The 19,154-nt window shown below is 40.4% G+C and overlaps 1 protein-coding gene across 4 annotated transcripts in view; it reads right to left on the bottom strand.

Moving 5' to 3' along the window:
• Positions 1–4,159: 4,159 nt before the first annotated feature.
• Positions 4,160–19,154, bottom strand: part of LOC125462230 (3-phosphoinositide-dependent protein kinase 1) — an 84,213-nt gene continuing 69,218 nt past the window's right edge. For all 4 annotated transcript variants that reach the window (XM_048552002.2, XM_048552001.2, XM_048552003.2 and 1 more), the window contains 5 exons: positions 17,225–17,398; positions 16,175–16,392; positions 13,518–13,575; positions 10,462–10,614; positions 4,160–9,219 (listed from right to left, as the gene is read on the bottom strand). In XM_048552002.2, coding sequence (XP_048407959.1) covers positions 9,106–9,219; positions 10,462–10,614; positions 13,518–13,575; positions 16,175–16,392; positions 17,225–17,398 — 717 coding nt within the window. In that variant the 3' untranslated portion in view covers positions 4,160–9,105. The remainder of the gene's footprint in view (positions 9,220–10,461; positions 10,615–13,517; positions 13,576–16,174; positions 16,393–17,224; positions 17,399–19,154) is intronic.

Genomic DNA, 19,154 nt, shown 5'->3' with positions numbered 1-19,154 from the left:
CATTATATCCATGACAATGAAACAGTTGAAAGTTTCCAAGGCTAGAACCTGAACTTAAGGACTTTTGACATTTATGATGGACATAAGGAAAAGATGGTGGGGTAGCCCTAATGACAAAACAAAATCAAAATAATAAGAAATGGTCTAGCTTCAGAAGATCAAGATGTAGAATCAGTTTAGATGGAGTTAAGACCTAGCCAAAAGCAACAGTCATTGGTAGGAGTAGTTTATAGGTCCATAAACAGTAGCTACACAGCCGGATAGAGTATGTGTAAAGAAATAATCAGAATGGCCAAGAAGGGTACTACAATAGTCATGAATGGTTTCAGCCTTTGCACTGATTGAAGACAATCAAATTGGCAATGGAAGCCTGAAGGATGATTCATATAGCCTGTGTGGAAGAGTTTCTTAAAGCTATTCTGGAACCTTATTAGTTACCAGGCTATTTTGGAACTCATAAATTGTAATGAGTTAAGATTAACTAAGGACCCAAATATGAGAAATGTGGGTCCATAACGTGTCTTAAAATTAAACAAAAACACTATTAAGGCAGCAAAGACAGTCTGTACTATGAAAATTAGTTAACAGATAAGACAGTGGAAATGCAATAACAAACATTTAAGGAGATGCTTCATAACTCTCAAAGATCCATTCCATTGTAGAAGAATGCTTTACTGGAAGGATGCATCATCTATGGATAACCAAATTAAGGATGGTAACAAATTGATAAAATAGGCATACAATGGTGTGAAGATCTACAAAGGGTGTTCAAGAGAATAAAAGAGGGAGAAATTGCAGCACTAGAGAAAACTAGAAAGAAAAAGAAACAAAAAAAAGAGTAACAGCTTCTACAAGCAATAAAAACAGAGTTAAAAAGTGAGCTTCAGCCCCATACAGGCTAAGACAGGAATTAATCATGGGAAATGGGGAATGTCATAGGAATTGAAGTTACTTTGTATTCAGTTTCACAATGGAATAGACAAAAAGCCTTCCAAGAATGGTTGAGAAAAATCATGATGCAAAAGGGACACAGGCACTTAATCACTACCACTGGAACAATGAGGATACTAAATGTGGCTTAGAGGTAACAAATCCCCTGGACCGGATGAACTGCATCCTAAGAGTTTTAACGGAAGTCGCTGCAGAGAGAGTTGATGGTTGTAATCTTCCAGATTTCCTAAATTCTAGGAAGGTCCCAGCTTCTTGAAAAACTGCAAATGTAACACCTCTGTCCAAGAAGTTGGGGAGGGCTGTTGGAGGGAAAGAGGTCAGAAAACTAGATCAGTTAAATGTCTGTCACTGGAAAAATTAGAGAGTCCATTATTAGAGGCAGTAACAAAACATTTAGAAAATCCAAATAAAACCAGGCAGAGTTAATATAGTACTGAGAAGGGGAAATATTATTTAACAAGCTTGAGACCTTTGAAGTAGTGCATTTAGATTTCCAAAAACCCTTTGACAAGGAAGGTTACTGTACGAAGTAAAAATATATAATGTCGGAAGTGATGTTAGCATGAAGAGAGGATTATGCAACTGACAGTAAAGAGTGGGAATAAATGGGTCATTTTTATGTTGGCAAACTAACTAATAGAGTTCTTCAGTGATCAGTGCTGGGGCCTCAACTCCTTATGATCTATATTAATGGCTCAGATGAACAGGCTACATGTAGATGATATAAAAAGTCTGCATAAGTACAAGTGATTGAAAAGTTTGACAGATGGGGTATAATGTGTAAACATACAAGGTTTTCACTTGCAAAAAGTTGAAAAGCATTGATTTAAACAGAACTTGTAGATTGAAGTGTTAGAGAAGGACCAACATGAAACACATTTCAGTGATAATGGGAACTGCAGATGCTGGAGAATCCAAGATAATGAAATGTGAGGCTGGATGAACACAGCAGGCCCAGCAGCATCTCAGGAGCACAAAAGCTGACGTTTCGGGCCTAGACCCTTCATCAGAAACACATTTCACATGCAGGAACAGTAAGCAATTAAGAAAGCAAACTGCAAGAGAGATGGAATATACAAGTAGAAAAGTTTTGCTGTAACTTGTTCAGGGTATTTGGCAACACCACACCTTGAGTACTATGTACAAGTTTGCTCTTCTTACTTGAAGGGTATTCTTGCAATGGAAGCAAATCAGAGTTGGCTCACTCAGCTAATTCCTGGGATGAAAGCGCTATTTTGAGGAAAGCTTAAGCAAATTGGGCTTAAACTTTGAGTTTAGAAGACAGGTGATCTGATTTGAAAAAAAAACAAAAATTCTGAGGGGGCTTGTCAGAGTATATGCTGAGAGGACATTTCCCCTCCTTCCATCTCAAAGACTGTCCCTACCTAAGATGCAGAGGAGAAGAAATTTACTCTCCATGGTTAAACAGTATTTGGAATTATCTCCCCAAAGAACAACAGAGACTGAGTCATTGAATGTATTCAAATTGAGCTAGATTTTTAAATTATCAAGAATGTAAAGGGTTATGGGGATAGGAGTGAAAGTGGAGTTCATACCACACTAGGTAAGCTATTATCTTAATGGCACAAGGGCAGAAAAGCCTATTTATGTTCTTATTTCTTACATTCTTTCAGGCTTTATGGAGTTTAAAAATGGATTTTATGACGGCTGCCTGCACAACGCTTTTCCATTTATTTCCAAAATCTGATTACAATGTTGCAATTGCTACATCACCTCCAGTACAGTAAGACAACTGTTGGGCTACTTTTTGTGTCATTAAAATGTAACATTCCAGTTATGTTTAATGAAACGTTTAATTACATAGAATTTGTATCCATGCCTTTCAAGTGTTGTCTCACATGGAGGTATGATTGCATGAATATTTAGTATTATTCTGCCACTTCACCCATGGCCATTCTACAAAGCAATGTTAGCAGATGGTTGGGAAATGTAGATTGCACTGAGCCAGAGGCAGCTCCTGTCTGACAAGAACATGTTGTGGTGTAATACAACAATTAGGAACAGAAAACCAGTCATTTTTACCTCATCTAATGCAGCCTTGTTGCTTCTCCATTGAAATTTGCCAACGGTGCAAACACTGGTGCTGAGAAAAACCCAGTATGCACATCAGGTAAATCAGCAGTTGAACTGTTTATAATTGTAAGACGCACTTCAGCTCTGGGCCTGTTTGTGTTTCAAATGTCAAGCTTATATGAAAAGCACAAAAAAAAAAGGATCACCCATGTTTTATAATCTGTGTTAGAAGTACATTTATACAACACTCCATGAGACATCAAATGGCTTTACACCAATCTGATAGGGTGGAAGTGCCGGTGTTGGACTGGGGTGGACAGTGTCAGAAGTCACACGACACCAGGTTATACTCCAACTGGTTTATTTGAAAACACAAGCTTTTGGAGCCTCAGTCCTTCTTCAGGTGTTAGAGAGAGAGGCAGTATCAGACACAGAATTTATAAGTAAAAGATCAAAGGTTCACACCATTGATGAGGATGTACTAAGCAAACCTAAGATGCTTTTAAATCTTTAATCAGAAGGTTTTACTTGATTAATATGTATATGTCAATTCCCGAATTAATGTTAGGTGTGAAATCTTGTTTAGTATCCGTTTGTGTCAGACCTAAAATGTCACCTCTTAGCATTGATAAAACCTTTAGTTCTCTCAGTACTGTGACTTGAAACAAATTTGGGGATCTACATATACATATTAATCAAGTAAAATCTTCTGATTAAAGATTTGACAGCATTTAAGGCTTGCCTAGTACATCGCCATCAATGGTGAGAACCTTTGATCTTTTACTTATAAATTCTGTCTGATACTGCCTCTCTCACTAACACTTGAAGGAGCTCTGAGGCGCCGAAAGATGGTGTTTTCAAATAAACCTGTTGGACTATAACCTGGTGTTGGGTGATTTCTGATCTTATCAATCTGATGTGCAGTGAAACTTGTGTGGAGGAGCAAGATCCCAGAATGCAACACTGAAGATAAGTATTTTAGCTCAAGTTCTGAGGGATAAAGCAGGAAATGATGGCATGTTATCTCAATATCCACTAGTCAGCACTTCTGCAGTACTGCACTGCAGCAGTTAAACATAGAAGCTCAAGTTACTTTAACTAGTTTTCTGCCCTGCTAGCAACACTATGACTAACTAGGATGCATTCATTACTGTTCAAATAACGAGGCAAGAGAAAGATTTGATGTTTTATACCTGCAACCCCTACATGCTTTAATTACAGAACTATTGAGCATTACGTGAAAGTTCAAATCATTCCGCTCCATCTAAAGCACAAATATTCAGAAAATATTATACGTTCATTAAATTATGAAGAATATGATCCAAATCATTGACCAAATAGAAAATTTATATAATAAAAGCCTGGAAACAAAGTCAAAATATCATAGTTTACAATAGTTATTCATATTCAAAGGCTGAACATCACATACATACACAACATGGCCCCTGAACATGAATTAACTCCAGATGCAACTCATATATTAGAATTTAAATAACAGACTGAACTACACGCTAGCTTTAACCAGTAAGTGATTTGACAAGAATAAAACAAAAACAAAATAAAGTGTGTGGTTTAATATATTGCATTTCTTGCTTCAGACTGTTTTCACTTTGCCCATTGCCTTTGTGTATCAGTGCCACTGGTGTCTAACCCAGACAGGATTTTGACACCATGTGACCAGCTGATATGATTAACCATCCTGGACAAAACATGCAAGCGGCAAAGAATTTTTGGGAGGGAGAGAATTCCTTCCCTGGGATTGCTCACTAGGGTTTTGGAGATCAACGATGAGGGATATCAGAGTACATGAGCTCAATGCCCTTTATCTGCAAGTCCTCTCTCCACATTTTGGACACTAACCCAAAATTGGGTTACTGCATTCATTACAACAATGATGTCTGAAATGTGCCAAACACATATGCTATTTTGATTTCAGGAGATACAGAATTAGCGCTGCAGAAAATAGCAATGTCACAATTCTACATGATAAGGTTGAAAATTTGGCAGACTGGAAAGGAACAGGGGTGATGAATTTTATTAGACAATCTGCACTTGCTCACTGACAAAGCACTAGCTGTAAAGTGCCAAGATTGAAATTAACTCACTTCTCATTGGACTGTAAACATGCTAAGTGCTCTGGATTTGCACAAACGTGAAGTATTAAAAATGGAACTCACAAGAAAAGCACATTGTACACAAAAAACATGCTCACCAAGCAATTTAGAAAGGACTCCCAGATTAAGGTAGCAAGCTATGGATGCGGTCACCAATTATACAGTCATAAGCAAACAGCCAAATTGGTGTTTTGACCATTAAATCCACAAAGTTCACCTCAATGATGCCAAAATGTGCAATCAATTCCTCAATTTACACTCCCACAAAAAGTATATGTAAGGGGGAGGAAACATTGCTGCTTCTGTTTGGCATTGGTTGATAAACTATGCACGAGGTGACAACACAAGGTGCTTAGCCCACGGTGCTTTAACACTACATTTTTGGGACAGTGATGAGGTACTGGGCTCCTGTTGCCTCTCTCCAATCATTTTCTCACCCAATGTCATTATAGGGTTGATATGTATACACAGGCAACGAAAGACGTGAAAAAAAACTAACTAACTAACTAACTAACATACAGGTCCCCAGCATTACAGCAAGCTCTATTTATGAGTGCAGTTAGTGAGGCAGCTAATGCATGCATTATCAACTGGTCTTTTTACAAGGTACAGTACCTACCTCTCTTCACCAAACTGCAAAATCTGTATTACTGTACTATCAGCTTTGCTGCATTCTACCCCTTTGAAATTGTTACCTTCCACATGTATGGTAATATGAGGAATAAAAGACCCGTATGTTTTATACTCTCACAGTGAGCAGTTATCATCTGTTAAAAGCAAACTGTCGATCATCGATCTGTCGAAACAAACACCAAGATCATAGAATGATTATGTTATCTCGCGTGGACCAGTAGCTGCATCTGCTGCTTAAAGTGGGTTTGGTAGAATGTTACTCTGATTAAAACTTCTGTGGTTTATCAGAGATCTATCCAAGATCATCATCTACAAAAATAAAACTTGGTTAGCTCCTGATCAGTCAATAACTGTAATGAAGTGGGGCTCTTTGACCTGGGTGAAGATTTTGACAGCTTGGTACATCAGGTGCAGATACAACAGAAAACATGAGGCAATCCTGTAACAGCGTAGGCCATAAATTCCTGAGGTTCCAACTGATCAGGTTTTAAGAGGTCAGAGAAAGCTGTTCTAGGTGAACGGAGGAAAATAACAAGATGACGGATTGTGGTGACAGGTGGTTTCTATTCCAGCAGAAGCAACCCACAGCTGGATCCCAACCCTCCACTGTAATGAGATATACTTCAGTTAGACAGTTGCTGGAAGACTGACTGAAGACTACTCTTTTAAGTCAGCCAAATCCTGGATGGGTTAAAAGCCACAAGCTGGATGCCGCAGTGTTCAACCTGTTGAACACATGCAGCTGATGGGCACAACCCCAGGTGCAGAAGCAAAAACTCAGCAGGTCTGCCAGCATCTGTAGCAAAAAAGCAGAGTTAATGTTGAGACCAGTAACCCTTCCTCAGGAAGGAACTGGAACTGTTAACTCTGGTTTTTCTTCATTGATGCTGCCAGAGCTGTTGAGTTTCTCCAGTAATTCGTTTTAGTTTCAGACCTTCATCATCCACAATGTTTGTATCCTAGGTACAGAAAGTTTGAAATGACAGCTCACCGTGAAAGCCAGCATTCCCCACCTGAGATCCAGGTTGTTTGATCCACACAGATGAAGAGCTGTACAGACTATAACAAATCAAGGAGGGAAAACAAAAACAAAGAATGTGTGAAGAGTTTCACCACATATATTCCAGAAATGTTGTTTTACGTAAAATCACTTTTCCATTGAGTTAGTGGTTGGTTTTGTGATGTTGTGGACAGCATCTGTTGTAGACAACACAATACTGTTATACTAAACATACATCACCAGCCAGTTTGGCGAAACCCTCCAGTTTTTAAGGATTGCACTGACCCAAGACATGGACATGGGCATGGGCATGCAACATGTACATGAAACCACCATGACAGATTTGCTGCGTTACTCTTGTCCTCTTCCCAAGGATATGGAATATGATAGAGCTTAGTTTGATGATCAGTAGCCCACTCTTTCAGCCCTTGTCTGGGTGGCCAGTCTCTGCAGGTGAGATGATGTGCTGGCAGGTAATCCACGTTGGGTGGGGAGGAGTGGGAGCCACCGGAGAGTCCAAAACATTTGCTGACAGGATGACAAACAAGAGTAGGAAATTGGACTGTTTATCCCTAAGATACAAAGGCCAAGTTGGTCTTTTTGACAATGATAAAGCCAGGTGCCTCTGGATTTGTGGCTCAGCTACTCACAGATGAAGCATTGGGACAGACCCAACCAGTTATGACTTTTGTTGCTTTAAATGGATTTCTTCTCTCCTCTTGCGATTGCACAAAAATAGAGAGAATCTCAGAAGTGTCTCACTGCAGTTACACAAGTACCAGGTGTAATTCTAACCCTCCCCCTGCAAACACACACATAATATATTTATATATATATATTATACACACAGAAAATTTACAGAAGTTACACAACAGCAGACTGGGTACGTTCAAATCCAGTCAAGTGTACATGTGCGCAGCATTGAGCACAGCCAATTACCTCAAAATCCTTGCTGCCTTCAACATCCTGTCCCTTTGGGCAGGGACCATTGGCTAAAGACAGATCCTGGGCATATGTTGTACTATGCTGTCACTGCAGTCACAGCAGAAAATAAAATGCTGTGACTTGCAAAGTGAACATCTGGTTGCACAAGCCAGTTCCAGATGCGCACAAGCCTGACTCCATGTCTGAAATCTAGCACGGAGCAAGTATAAAATTTTAGCGAGTGAGTATTGCACCATCACTGAAACAGTTTTAGATACTTCAATCATTTTAAGGGAAGCAGCAAAATAACTTGCTGGTTTAAGCGTGCATTAATTCAGTGCCTTGCAGTGTTGAACCCCAGTTCGTTCAGATCAACATCTTCAGCCAAGCGAAATGCACTGACTGCCCAAGACCAAAAATTCATTTCAATCTTTCTGGTTATGGCCAACAACTTAACAGCAGCCTGCTGTAGAAACGAATCAGAATGAGCAAACAATTATATAAAACAAGACATGTACAGAATTCTATCACAGCACATGGGGCTGCTTCAATAAGAACAGGTCAATTAATTACAAAACTTCATCTTCTGTTTCGAGTGTGTATCTTGACAAACTATAACCAACTTTCAAAGACAGGGCTGTACAGTTCGATCAATACAATTTCACTCTGGTAAAGTAAGTCAGGCATAAATAAGGGATTTCCTTCTGTGTTTAGGTGTGTTTATATGCACATCGACTCCTCAGTACCACTATATACCCTTGGCATTCGTACAAATGGGAAACCAATGCTGCAGGAGTCAGAGGCCAGAAGAGAGCAAGAACAGAAGTGAAAATGTACACAGCTCTTGAATAATTTAAGTAAAACAAAAAATAAAAAGGTAATATCACGAAGGTCAGGCCCAGTGTAAATGAAGGGCTGCCTGAATTGGAATGGGGGTTGCGGGGTACACACACGATTGAGCTTTGCAATCTGACTGTGATGCAGTTTATAAATGCACATTTTTTTTTTCCCTAAAAGCATCAATTATTCAGCAACCTGGAACAAGAGCAGACATTACACAAAGAGGCAAGGGGTCTCCTACCGCAATATAACAGGCCTGCGGCACAAAGAGCAGGCAAAGCAACCCCCACAATCCCATTTAAATGGAAAGAAGGAAGGAGAAATGGTTGGAGCAAGCCTGTCCTCACCACAACCTCCATATAAGTTTTATCTGGATGTTTATAGGCTGTTTATTTTTAAACTGGGGAGGAAAGGGACAATGTGAATGGAAATAAGAAGGAGGGGAAGGAGATAGAAAAAGGAGGAGGATGAACATAGAGAGAGTAAAAATGGAAAGATATAGATGGGGAGGGATGGGTGGAGCGGCTTTTTATGCTGTGCTAAAGTTCTTGACCGTGGAGCACCAGCAGCGTGAGGGGAAGCTTCTCTATTCATGTCAGCTGCACTGTGCTAAATGCCAGCATTCTGTTGGTTCTGGTACCGCCGTCGCCACACTTCCTGGATTTTCTTGCACCATTTGTGCGCATTTCCACTTGGATCCATTAAGTAATATGTCCGATTTGGCTGTAGGACAAAACATTAAAGTAAGTGACAGTGTAACTGCTCACCTTCACTTCATGTTACAAAAGAGCAGCTTACTTGCACGCAGAGGGGGGGGGGGGGGGGGGGGGGGGGGGGGGGGGGGGGGGGGAGAAGGTGGGGGAGAAGGGGGGGAGAGAGAGAGGAGGAAGGGGGGGGAGAGAGAGGAGGAACGGGGGAGGAGAGAGAGGAGGAACGGGGGAGGAGAGAGAGGAGGAAGGGGGGAGGAGAGAGAGGAGGAAGGGGGGAGAGAGAGGAGGAAGGGGGGGGAGAGAGGAAAAGGAAGAGGGGGAGGAGGAAGAGGGGGGAGGAGGAAGAGGGGGGAGGAGGAAGAGGAAGAGGGCTCAAAATATCCTGAATGTTCATTTATTCTAAAACGGCCTATTTGAACTCCTAGCACTAGGGACTGTAATCTGGATGGTTTATGTAGAAGTACTTCCGGAGCACTGGTACCATAATGCACCACAGAATGAAGGCTGCTTCAAGTCCATCCCAACGGGACCCTATTGTATTCTTGAGGTACCTGAAGGTGACATGCTGAAAACCAAAACCAGTTTACAATGGCTTTTATATTGCAAAAATGGTCGTGCTACTTGACTGCTGGACTTCATTTCATGAGATGCATGTGGCTATTCTTACTAGATCAACCCAGGCCATTTTTTTCTACTGTATTAATGACGATGAATTAACTGCCTAAATCAGAGTTTCCCAAAACCAAGGGTTGTGACCCCACAAGCAACAGAGGTCATGATTTCGTCCTCCTCAGAGACAGTGAAGACTCTGGCAGGACAGCCTTGATGATGTTTCCAAGTCCTGGCTATACATTCATACATGGTTTTGTTTTTCTTACCATGATTTGGAAGCCGAGTCTAGAGAATTCAGTGCCTCAGCACTGCTGTCATTTTATCTGCAAAACAAGTGTGGCAAAGCGCCACCCCCACCTCCTTACAACTCTATCATCGTTACCTCCTTACCCCATTAACTCTCCACACTTTTCAAATCTCACCCACTCTCTAATCCTGCTTTCAACATTATTCATCCTCAAAATTTTTCAGTATCATAATTGACCCTGACTGTTTTTCTAGTGAATAACACTGCATTTGATGGATATTGAGCAAAGACATCCTAGCCTAATTTAGAACAGCTAACAGTTGATTTACAATGCAAATTTATTTTGTTAATACATAGTCTGATGTGTAAAACAAACTGCACTATTGACAGACTTACAGTATGAACAAAAAAGGTTTTGAAGTTCTTGGCTTCTGGACGCAGCTCCTGTGACCAGGGAATTTCCCCTTTCAGAACTTTGTTGACAGGATCTACATAATAGAGGTGGGGGCCCTCGGTGAGAAGTAATTGTCGGCGTCGTGCAAATAGACCCTGCACAAATCAAAATAATTACCAATTATAGCAACAATCAATACAAAGCTAGCCTGGAACTGGAGATCAACATAGCTATACCAGGACCACTGTAGAAAACAATGGGCATAAAAGCCTGAAACATTCCTGGTTGGTCTCACATTTACTGTCTGAGGTTTTACAGCTTTCAGCTCATCGTGTCCATGTATGTCATCAAGTACCTATCTATCCTAATTCCATTTTCAACACTTGGCCTTTGCCTTCTATTTCATGGCCTTTCAAGTGTACATCTAAACATGTCTTAAATGTCTTGATGACTCCTGCCTCTGACACTTTTAAGCATGGAGTTCCAGATAAACCACCCTCTGGGGGAAAACAATTCCCTGAATCCCTCTTTTTCCATGAGTTATGCAATGTCTTCCCTTGGTAAAGACAAAGTACTCACTTAGTACTTCGGCCATGCCCTCGTCCCTGTTTAGACCCCCAATCTACCCAGCCCCTCTTTTTAATCATCCTTTTCCAATTATATGCTATACTAGACTTTTGGGTTTGATTATTGCTGAAGATAGACATGGATCCCCTTGAAGCTTTTTGGTTTCTCAGCTCGGGACACGTGAGAACGGCAAATTTCAAAAGGAGCAGCAATTTCATCTGCATTGGTATTGACTAAGTGGCCAGTTGACCTCAGCCAGTTGAGGCACCAAACAGAGAATGCAGCAGGGAACTAATGTCTGCCACACTTTTGTTTAATTCAAAAAAAGACGATGCTTTGACATGTTCCTTTTTTTCCCTGCAGACAGCTTGGCTGCGCACATTAATATAGCTTCCAGTGACTAAGTGAGTTATGTTTCAGTCTGATTGATAATCTTAAAATTGTTCACTTATGTAAATTCTTAACATACCCAGGATTGTTCAAATGCTGTCCAATCATGGAAACACATCCAACATTAAACATTATCTTCATGGTTTTGCTAGCACAAGTAGTTAAATGAACAGCTGAAGAGATACGCTACTTGGTATGTTCCACCAATTATTGGGATGTGTAATTTACATAACTCCACATGACAATGAAATTCATTTACATTACTTCGTTATGGTAGATAGAACATCCTTTTGTCCTATGAGCAGCATCCAGTCAGCGCAAAATGTCACTTATGTTGCCACTGCATCTTTGGATTACCTTTTATGTTAGCTATTAATCTCTTCACGTATTCTCTCATTGTTTCTTATTTCTTTTTTCCACTTATCTTCTGAACCTTATATGTTGAGTCTGGCTCTCATTTACATTATCAATCTGACATTTACCAAATGCAACCATTTTTAAAATTAATTCACAGGATATGGGCTTCACTGGCCAGGCCAGCATTCACTAATCATCCCTAACTGCCCAGATGGCAGTTGAGAGTCAACCACATTCCTGTGGATCTGGAGTCATATACAGGCCAGACCAAGTAAAGATGGCAGCTTCATTCCCTAAAGGACAGTTGTCAGCCAGATGGGTTTTTCCTGACAAACTGACAATAGTTTCATGGTCATCATTAGAGAGATTTTTATTGAATTCAAAATCCATCTGCCATGGCAGGTTTTCAACACAAATTGGGTGCCCAGATTACTAGTCTAGCAATAATACCATTAGGCCATCGACTCATTATTCTGTTTCAGCTTACTCACTCTTTGACACAATGCAACTCTGAATTTGTTTGTTTTACTTTCTCCCTCAGGAGTTTATTCCTAACTGACTCAGAACATAGTTCTTTAAAAACAAGTCATTGTTGAATTACATCTTTTTAGAGTGCAAATTTGTTTCCAATTTATCTGGATCAAATTTCTTCTCATCCCATTTAAGTCTGCATTCCCCCAATTATTATTCCTGTTTGGGATTTCTCCTCATCCTTCATATCCAACTGAAGATTTGTGATAAATAATGTTCCCCTTTCATACTTGGTCCACTTGCACCCCCCCGCCCCCCCCCTTTTTTTAACCAAGATTCAGATCTAGCAATTCCTCTTTTCCTGTTGAAATGGAAACATACTGATGTTCAAAATTGTCCTAGGGACTGTTGGTTCAGTCTGCTCTTTGTACAATACCTGCTATTCACAGATCCAAAAACAAGCCCGATTTCAGGTTTTGGCCAGAAGAGTGTGCTGAATACGCCAAGCAAAAATAATTCCTTACAATTTCGATCAACTGACTTACAACAAATGAGTGTGCTTTTTGGAATACTTCTCAACTCAGTCCAAACAAGTTTTCCTAGTTAATTTGGAGATTTGGTATTTGCATCTTTGGTATTTCAGGTCAATTCAGAGCCTGGGAGATTGGTGTGTCACTGTACACAATGCGAAGCACACAGCTAATGTTTCTCAGTGCTAGTCAAACAGATTCTGTCAATGACCTAACAGGTATTTCCTCACTCTGTAGCAGTTTGCCTTCAACAATACATTACCAATCAGACTGTGGTGTTCCAAGGAGTCAACTCACCAGCGCATTCTCAAAGTAAAAGAGGCTGCGTAACGAATGCCAGATGTCCTAAGACATTCAAATCTCATCAAAGAATGTAACATAAATGATGCTTTCTTTCCGTCTTTATCATTGCTGAATGACTTGTATCCAGCATTATTTAGTACCTACTCCTGCCCCTTTTAGGGTCTGGTCTCTATTTTAGCAAGGTCACGTTTTTCCTTCCCAACTCCATCTGTAGCTTCAACTATTTACCACACCCTACACATTCATACACATTCACAGGAACTTTAATTTACACCTATTACATTTCCTCTCACTCTGACCTCACCTAATATTTCTACTCTGACCATAACAAGATGAACAACAACTATCAGGAAACAGGGAAAGGAGCCACCCAGCAGCTGGCCAAATCACAGTTTTGCCTCCCACACAGTATAGCATTAAACAATGAAAAATAAGCTTACCTTCCTCTTGTCAACTGGGCCCATCTTTAGGATCAAATTGTTTTCTACAAACTGATGCCTGAAAGAGCAAGGCATTACTGGCAATATGCAGATTTATGGAAGAAATACAAAACAGATAGGTAATTAACAATATTGTATCAGGGGTATTCCAAATGTGCTGAGGTGTGGAAAAAGACACTCACCCAGCACACCATCCAATGCCTAACACCCTTTATAATTATCAATTCATCTTTACATACTGAAACTTACTTTGGTTTGCAATCCCAACTTCAGAAAGCTCACGTGTCAATTACCCAGATAACTCAGTTTTAGCACTCCGAAAGAAAATTTTATAATACAGGAGGCTAACAATATTGGACTGGGACAAGGGACAAGGGACTGTTGATGAATGCAACAATTTTTGTATTAGGAATTTAATAGCCATAATGCCAAACCACAATGAATCTGGCATTTTGTGGCACTGGTGGCAGCAATGTGTACCATATAAATAGGAGAGTTTTCAGATAGGTTGAGTGAGTGACCAAAAGTCTGGCATTTGAAGTAAAATGTGGGCAGAATGTGAAGTTATTACTTTGGAAGAAGAATGAAAAAGCAAAGTATTACTGAAAGAGAAAATGACTGGAATCTGAGGTGCAATGCAATTTGGGTACTCTAGTCACAAAGTATAGTAGACAGTGCAGTACATAATCAAGTAGTGTAATGGGAAGCTATCCTTTAATATGAGAGGAACTAAACATAAAAGGAAGTTATGCTTCAGTTATACAGGGCATCACTGAAATATCTCATATAGTGTGTAGTTTAGTCTCCTTAAGGAAACATGTGTGCGCTTTGATCCTCAGTGGAGGATTGCAACCTTGAATGTTTCCTCTGTGTGCAAGCCCAGAGCTAGGAGTTAACCTTTCAGGATAGAGATGAGAATTGTTTTTCAAAACAGTGAGAGATTAGCCATGACATTGCTGAATGACAGAGCAGGCCCAAAGGGCTGAATGGCAAGTTTATTTTTATGGGTATGGGCATCGTGAACAAGGCCAGCATGGTGCCCATCCGCAACTGCCCTCAGAAGGTATTTCAAACTGTTTTAAAATTGCTGAAATCCATGTAGTGGAGATGCACAATGCTGTTATTGGGGGCTTCCATGTCTTTGGCCCAAAAGCAGTAACGGAATAGCAATGTAGTTCCAAGTTAGGATGATATATGGTTTGGACAGGATTTTGGTGTTGGTGTTCCCATGTGTCTGCTGTCCTTTTTTTAAAGAGGTACAGGTTGCAGTTTTGGAAGTTGCGTTGAAGGAAGCTTGGCAGATTGCAGCTGTGCACACTGGTGCCACTGTGTGCCAGCAATGATGGAATTAATGTTTAAGATGTAGTATGGTGTGCCAACCAGGTGTTTAGTCCTGAATGCTGTGGAGATTCTCAAGTTTGCGAATTGCATTCATCCATGCAAATTACATCACACTCCTGACTTATGCCTTCCAGATGGCTGACAGGGCTTTCAGACATCAGAGGTGGGTTACACACCACAGAATTAGCATCCTCTGACCTGCTCCTGTGGCCACTATATCTGTATGGTGAGTCCAGCCATGTTTCAGATCAATAGTAAGCCCCAAGATTAGGAGTGTTGGTGGTGTTCAACAATGGTAATGTTTTAGAGTGTTATTCTCTAATTGGATATGGCTATTACCTGATACAATATTGCTTGCCACATATTAGTCCAAGTCTAAATGTTGACCAGTCTATCTATGGATATCGAGTTTTTCCACATTCACAGCAGTCACAAATAGTACGCCCACTGTACTGACATCAGCAAACATCTCCATTTATGACCTTAAGATGAATGGAAGCTAAATGAAGCAGCTGAAGATGCGGGTCTACGACATTCCTGCACAAGTTCCTCGATTCTTGTAGCACAGTGGTAGTGCCCTTACCTCTGGGCCACGAGGCGTGGATTCAATTCCTATCAGATCCAGAGATGTGCCAAATAACATCTCTGAACAGGGTGATTAGAAAATATTTACTGTACAAGTTCCTCAATATTCATGGAAATGACAGCTGCCAGTATCTAGTTCTAAAGCACAAATGTTCAGCATTATGGCTAGGATGTTGTCTAGGATCATAGCATTCACTTTATTCACAGTCTACAAAAGATTCTTAATGTAATGTGGAATAGAGTTGACTGAAAGCTGGCACTGAGACAGTGGAAATACTCGGAGGCTAAAATGGTAGATCATTTAGTGTTCACCATATCCCTTTATGCTTGGTCATCTCCCAAAATAGAGTGCCTATAACACACACTTCTCTAACTCCAGCTGTTACACTGTTTTGAATCTCTGGCTGAGGAATGTAGGTTTCCTGATGTCCTTGTCAACACCCATAGAAGAAAGCTCCACAAATATCCCTGAAGACAGTTGATGATACTTCAGCCTTATTGTCTTTTGCACTGATGTTTTGGGCTCTATCAATGAAAATGGGATATTTGTGGAGCTTTCTTCTATGGGTGTTGACAAGGACATCGGGAAACTCTACATTCCTCAGCCAGAGATTCAAAACAGTAACAGCTGGAGCTGGAGAAATGTGTGTTATAGGCACTCTATTTTGGGAGATGTCCAAGCATAAAGGGATATGGTGAACACATGGAATAGATACATTAATGCAGATTACCAGGGATTTCTGTTGGCTTGTTTCTCAAGCAGTAGCCGCTTATCCTCATCTGTAAACTGAAGATCCAGCTCAAATGAATTGTCGTTGAGGTCATGAATGTACTGCTCGATGTTGCTGCCTGACCTCTGGGGAGCGCTAGGCTCAGGTGTAGACAGTGAATGTGACGAGCTGGAGGGAGCAACCTGCATGCAACCGAACTGGCTGAGAAGGTCATCATACTGCAGCCAGTCACCAAGGGGGAAGAGAAAAAAAAAATCAGCTTAATAACATGCATTTTTAAGAGTACTCTAATATCAACATGTTTAGCAGAGAGACAAAACACAAAGGGGGAAGCATTTGGGAAGGTAAGGAAGGCAAAATGTGAAAAATAAATAAAAAGGGAAATAAGAATTTAAAATTAGAAAATATAGAAGAATAGGGTTAGAGAAGCTAGCTATGGTAGGGGAGCCAATGCTGGGGCATGTTCAAGAGACCAAAAGAAGTAGCCTGCTATGATGAAAGTTCCATTAAATAGTAATAACCATTTGACAAATATTTGGTAGGAGACTTGGGAAGATGGGGATGTCACAAGGCAAACTGTTTTGAGGGGGAATTTTAGAAAGGGCATGGATATAACACTTAAAAACTCAGCCTCATTTACTGGAGAGAATATCACATACCAAATAAACAGAGGGGCTACGCTCAAGTTCTGATTGAATGAGCTGTCTTAGTCTAATTACACACAGGAATTCCTAGAAGCATGGTATTCCAACCGGAACTCCATCAACAAACACATTTTCTCAGAGGGTGGTAGATTGATTTGGAGCCAAAGAACAGGAAATGACATCACCAACCCAAGGAAACCTAAACAGATAAATAGAAAGCGGGACATAACACCAGCGCTTCACTGGAGGCTCACTGATGATGTTACCTGGAATGGTGACAAAATGTCTGAAAACTCACCTTCCAGCTCAGCGAGCAAACTCACATCCAGAACCTCAACCTGAGCTACAAGTCTTCTCAAAACTCGCTAAAATAAAAGCAGTTTGGAGCAGACATCTGAGTACTTACATTGCCGTAGCATTCTTCATCATCCTCAGACATTGCCGGGAGATATGCGGTGAGTTTTGGGGGTATTTGAAGGTGCAGATTCTCCCAAGCAACTGGCTCGAAGAATGGATGTGCCTTGAGGAGTCCATAACCTCCCATCTCTTCACAGCCTAAGCGCTTGGTATGTTCAAACACCTAAGATGTTGGGGTAGGCAAAGCATTCTGGTATTAGAGGCAAATACCCAAACTGTTCCAAGCACTGGAGTCCATTCAGCTACACCTTTCACCCATCAATTCAGTTGGTGCTGTAATCAAGTCCTTTAATTTTTTCCAGTAGGATGAATTTACTAACTATATCCTACAAACAACATGAGCACTCCAGGTGGCAATGACAGCAACATGTAAACTAAGTCACCGTAAGAACTCCCTAGGAGCCTTTTACCATCAATTGGAAAGGCCATCTGAAAAACAACCTATGACAGCATACACTGAAATGTGCATAACCTGGACTGAGACTTGAACTCAAGACTGTCTATTTGAGGCAACTGTACTATTGAGAAAACCATGAAGCAACAGCCCAACTCAATCTACAGCTCAAAGTTTCAAAATAACAATCATTGCAAGTTAGTTTTTGGCCAGCAGAACCTGAAATCTCTCAGATGTTGCTGGCACTGAGCTAACATCATTTTGCCATGCTATACTAAAGCACGAGCAAAAATAAACAGATAAGACATAAGTAATCAGGTTTATGGTCATTCACACAAAGAATAAAGCTAAATAATGCTGACAACCTTTGCAATATAATCAATAGTAGAAACCAACAGAACTGTATGCACAGATTCAAAATTATAACATTGGGCCCCAAAAGGACAAAATGCAGAGTGTTATTTTAGAAGCACAGAAAGAGGCCATTCAACCCATTGTGTTCCCACCAGATGAAGGAACTCGCTGCCCATTTCCACCATGTGGTCTGAGCTTTGCAGGTTACAATGCTTCAAAAGCAGATCCAGGCTCCTTTTAAAATGAATTCAGGATTACCACCTCAACCAGCAACTGGGCAGTGAATTCCAGATACCCACCACTTGGTGAAAAAGTTGTTCCTCATGTCTCGTTTAATCCTTCTACTAATCACCTAAAATCGTTGTGCACTCTGGTAACTGACCTTTCTATTAAGGGGAATAACAGGTCTTCCCTATTCATGCTGCCTAAGCCTCTCAATTACTTTGCACATTTCAGCTAAGGAACCCATCCATCTACTTTGTTCCAAGGGAAAAAAAATCCTAGCTTATCTAGCTGACCATTTCCCTTTGTCCCAGTAACAAGAAACAATATTCGATCCAAACTGCCACATTCCCAGTATTCCATAGGCTTTTACTTTGCTGATCACTGTAGCACAGGAGACACTTGGCCAAACTCTCACACCCTTTTCGAATAACGGAACAATGTTCTCAGACTTCCAATCCTATGGTACCTCACTTGCATTGAGTGAGCATTAGTAAATGATCCTCAAATCTCTGCTATTTCCTCCCAGACTTCTTTTAGAAGTCCAGGACCTGTGGTGATTTATCCACTTTCAAGGTCAGTTCGGCCCAGTACTTCCCTTCTCATTATGCTAATTCTATATAGTATTGCATACTTCCCTCTAACTATAGGGCCTGCATTATCCTTTTTCTTAGTGGAAACAAGGTAATCATTCATTTAGAACCCACAACTTATGTTACCATGTTTGCCTCCAACAGACCCATACCTTTTGCATCAACTTGCTCTAATATACCGGTAAAACATCTTTGGATTGCCCTTAATTTAGTTTAAATTTAATCAGCCATTTTTGGGGATTTCCTTTTCATCTCCTGATTTCCTTTTTTTTTAAGAAATTGTTTTTACTTTATACTCTATACTCAAAAGGTTCCTAAACTATTACTTTTTGTGAGATTATCATAAGCTCTATTTT

This window comes from Stegostoma tigrinum, chromosome 23 (genome assembly GCF_030684315.1).
Source record: "Stegostoma tigrinum isolate sSteTig4 chromosome 23, sSteTig4.hap1, whole genome shotgun sequence".
NCBI lineage: Eukaryota > Metazoa > Chordata > Chondrichthyes > Orectolobiformes > Stegostomatidae > Stegostoma > Stegostoma tigrinum.
This window is presented reverse-complemented; position numbering and strand designations above follow the sequence as displayed.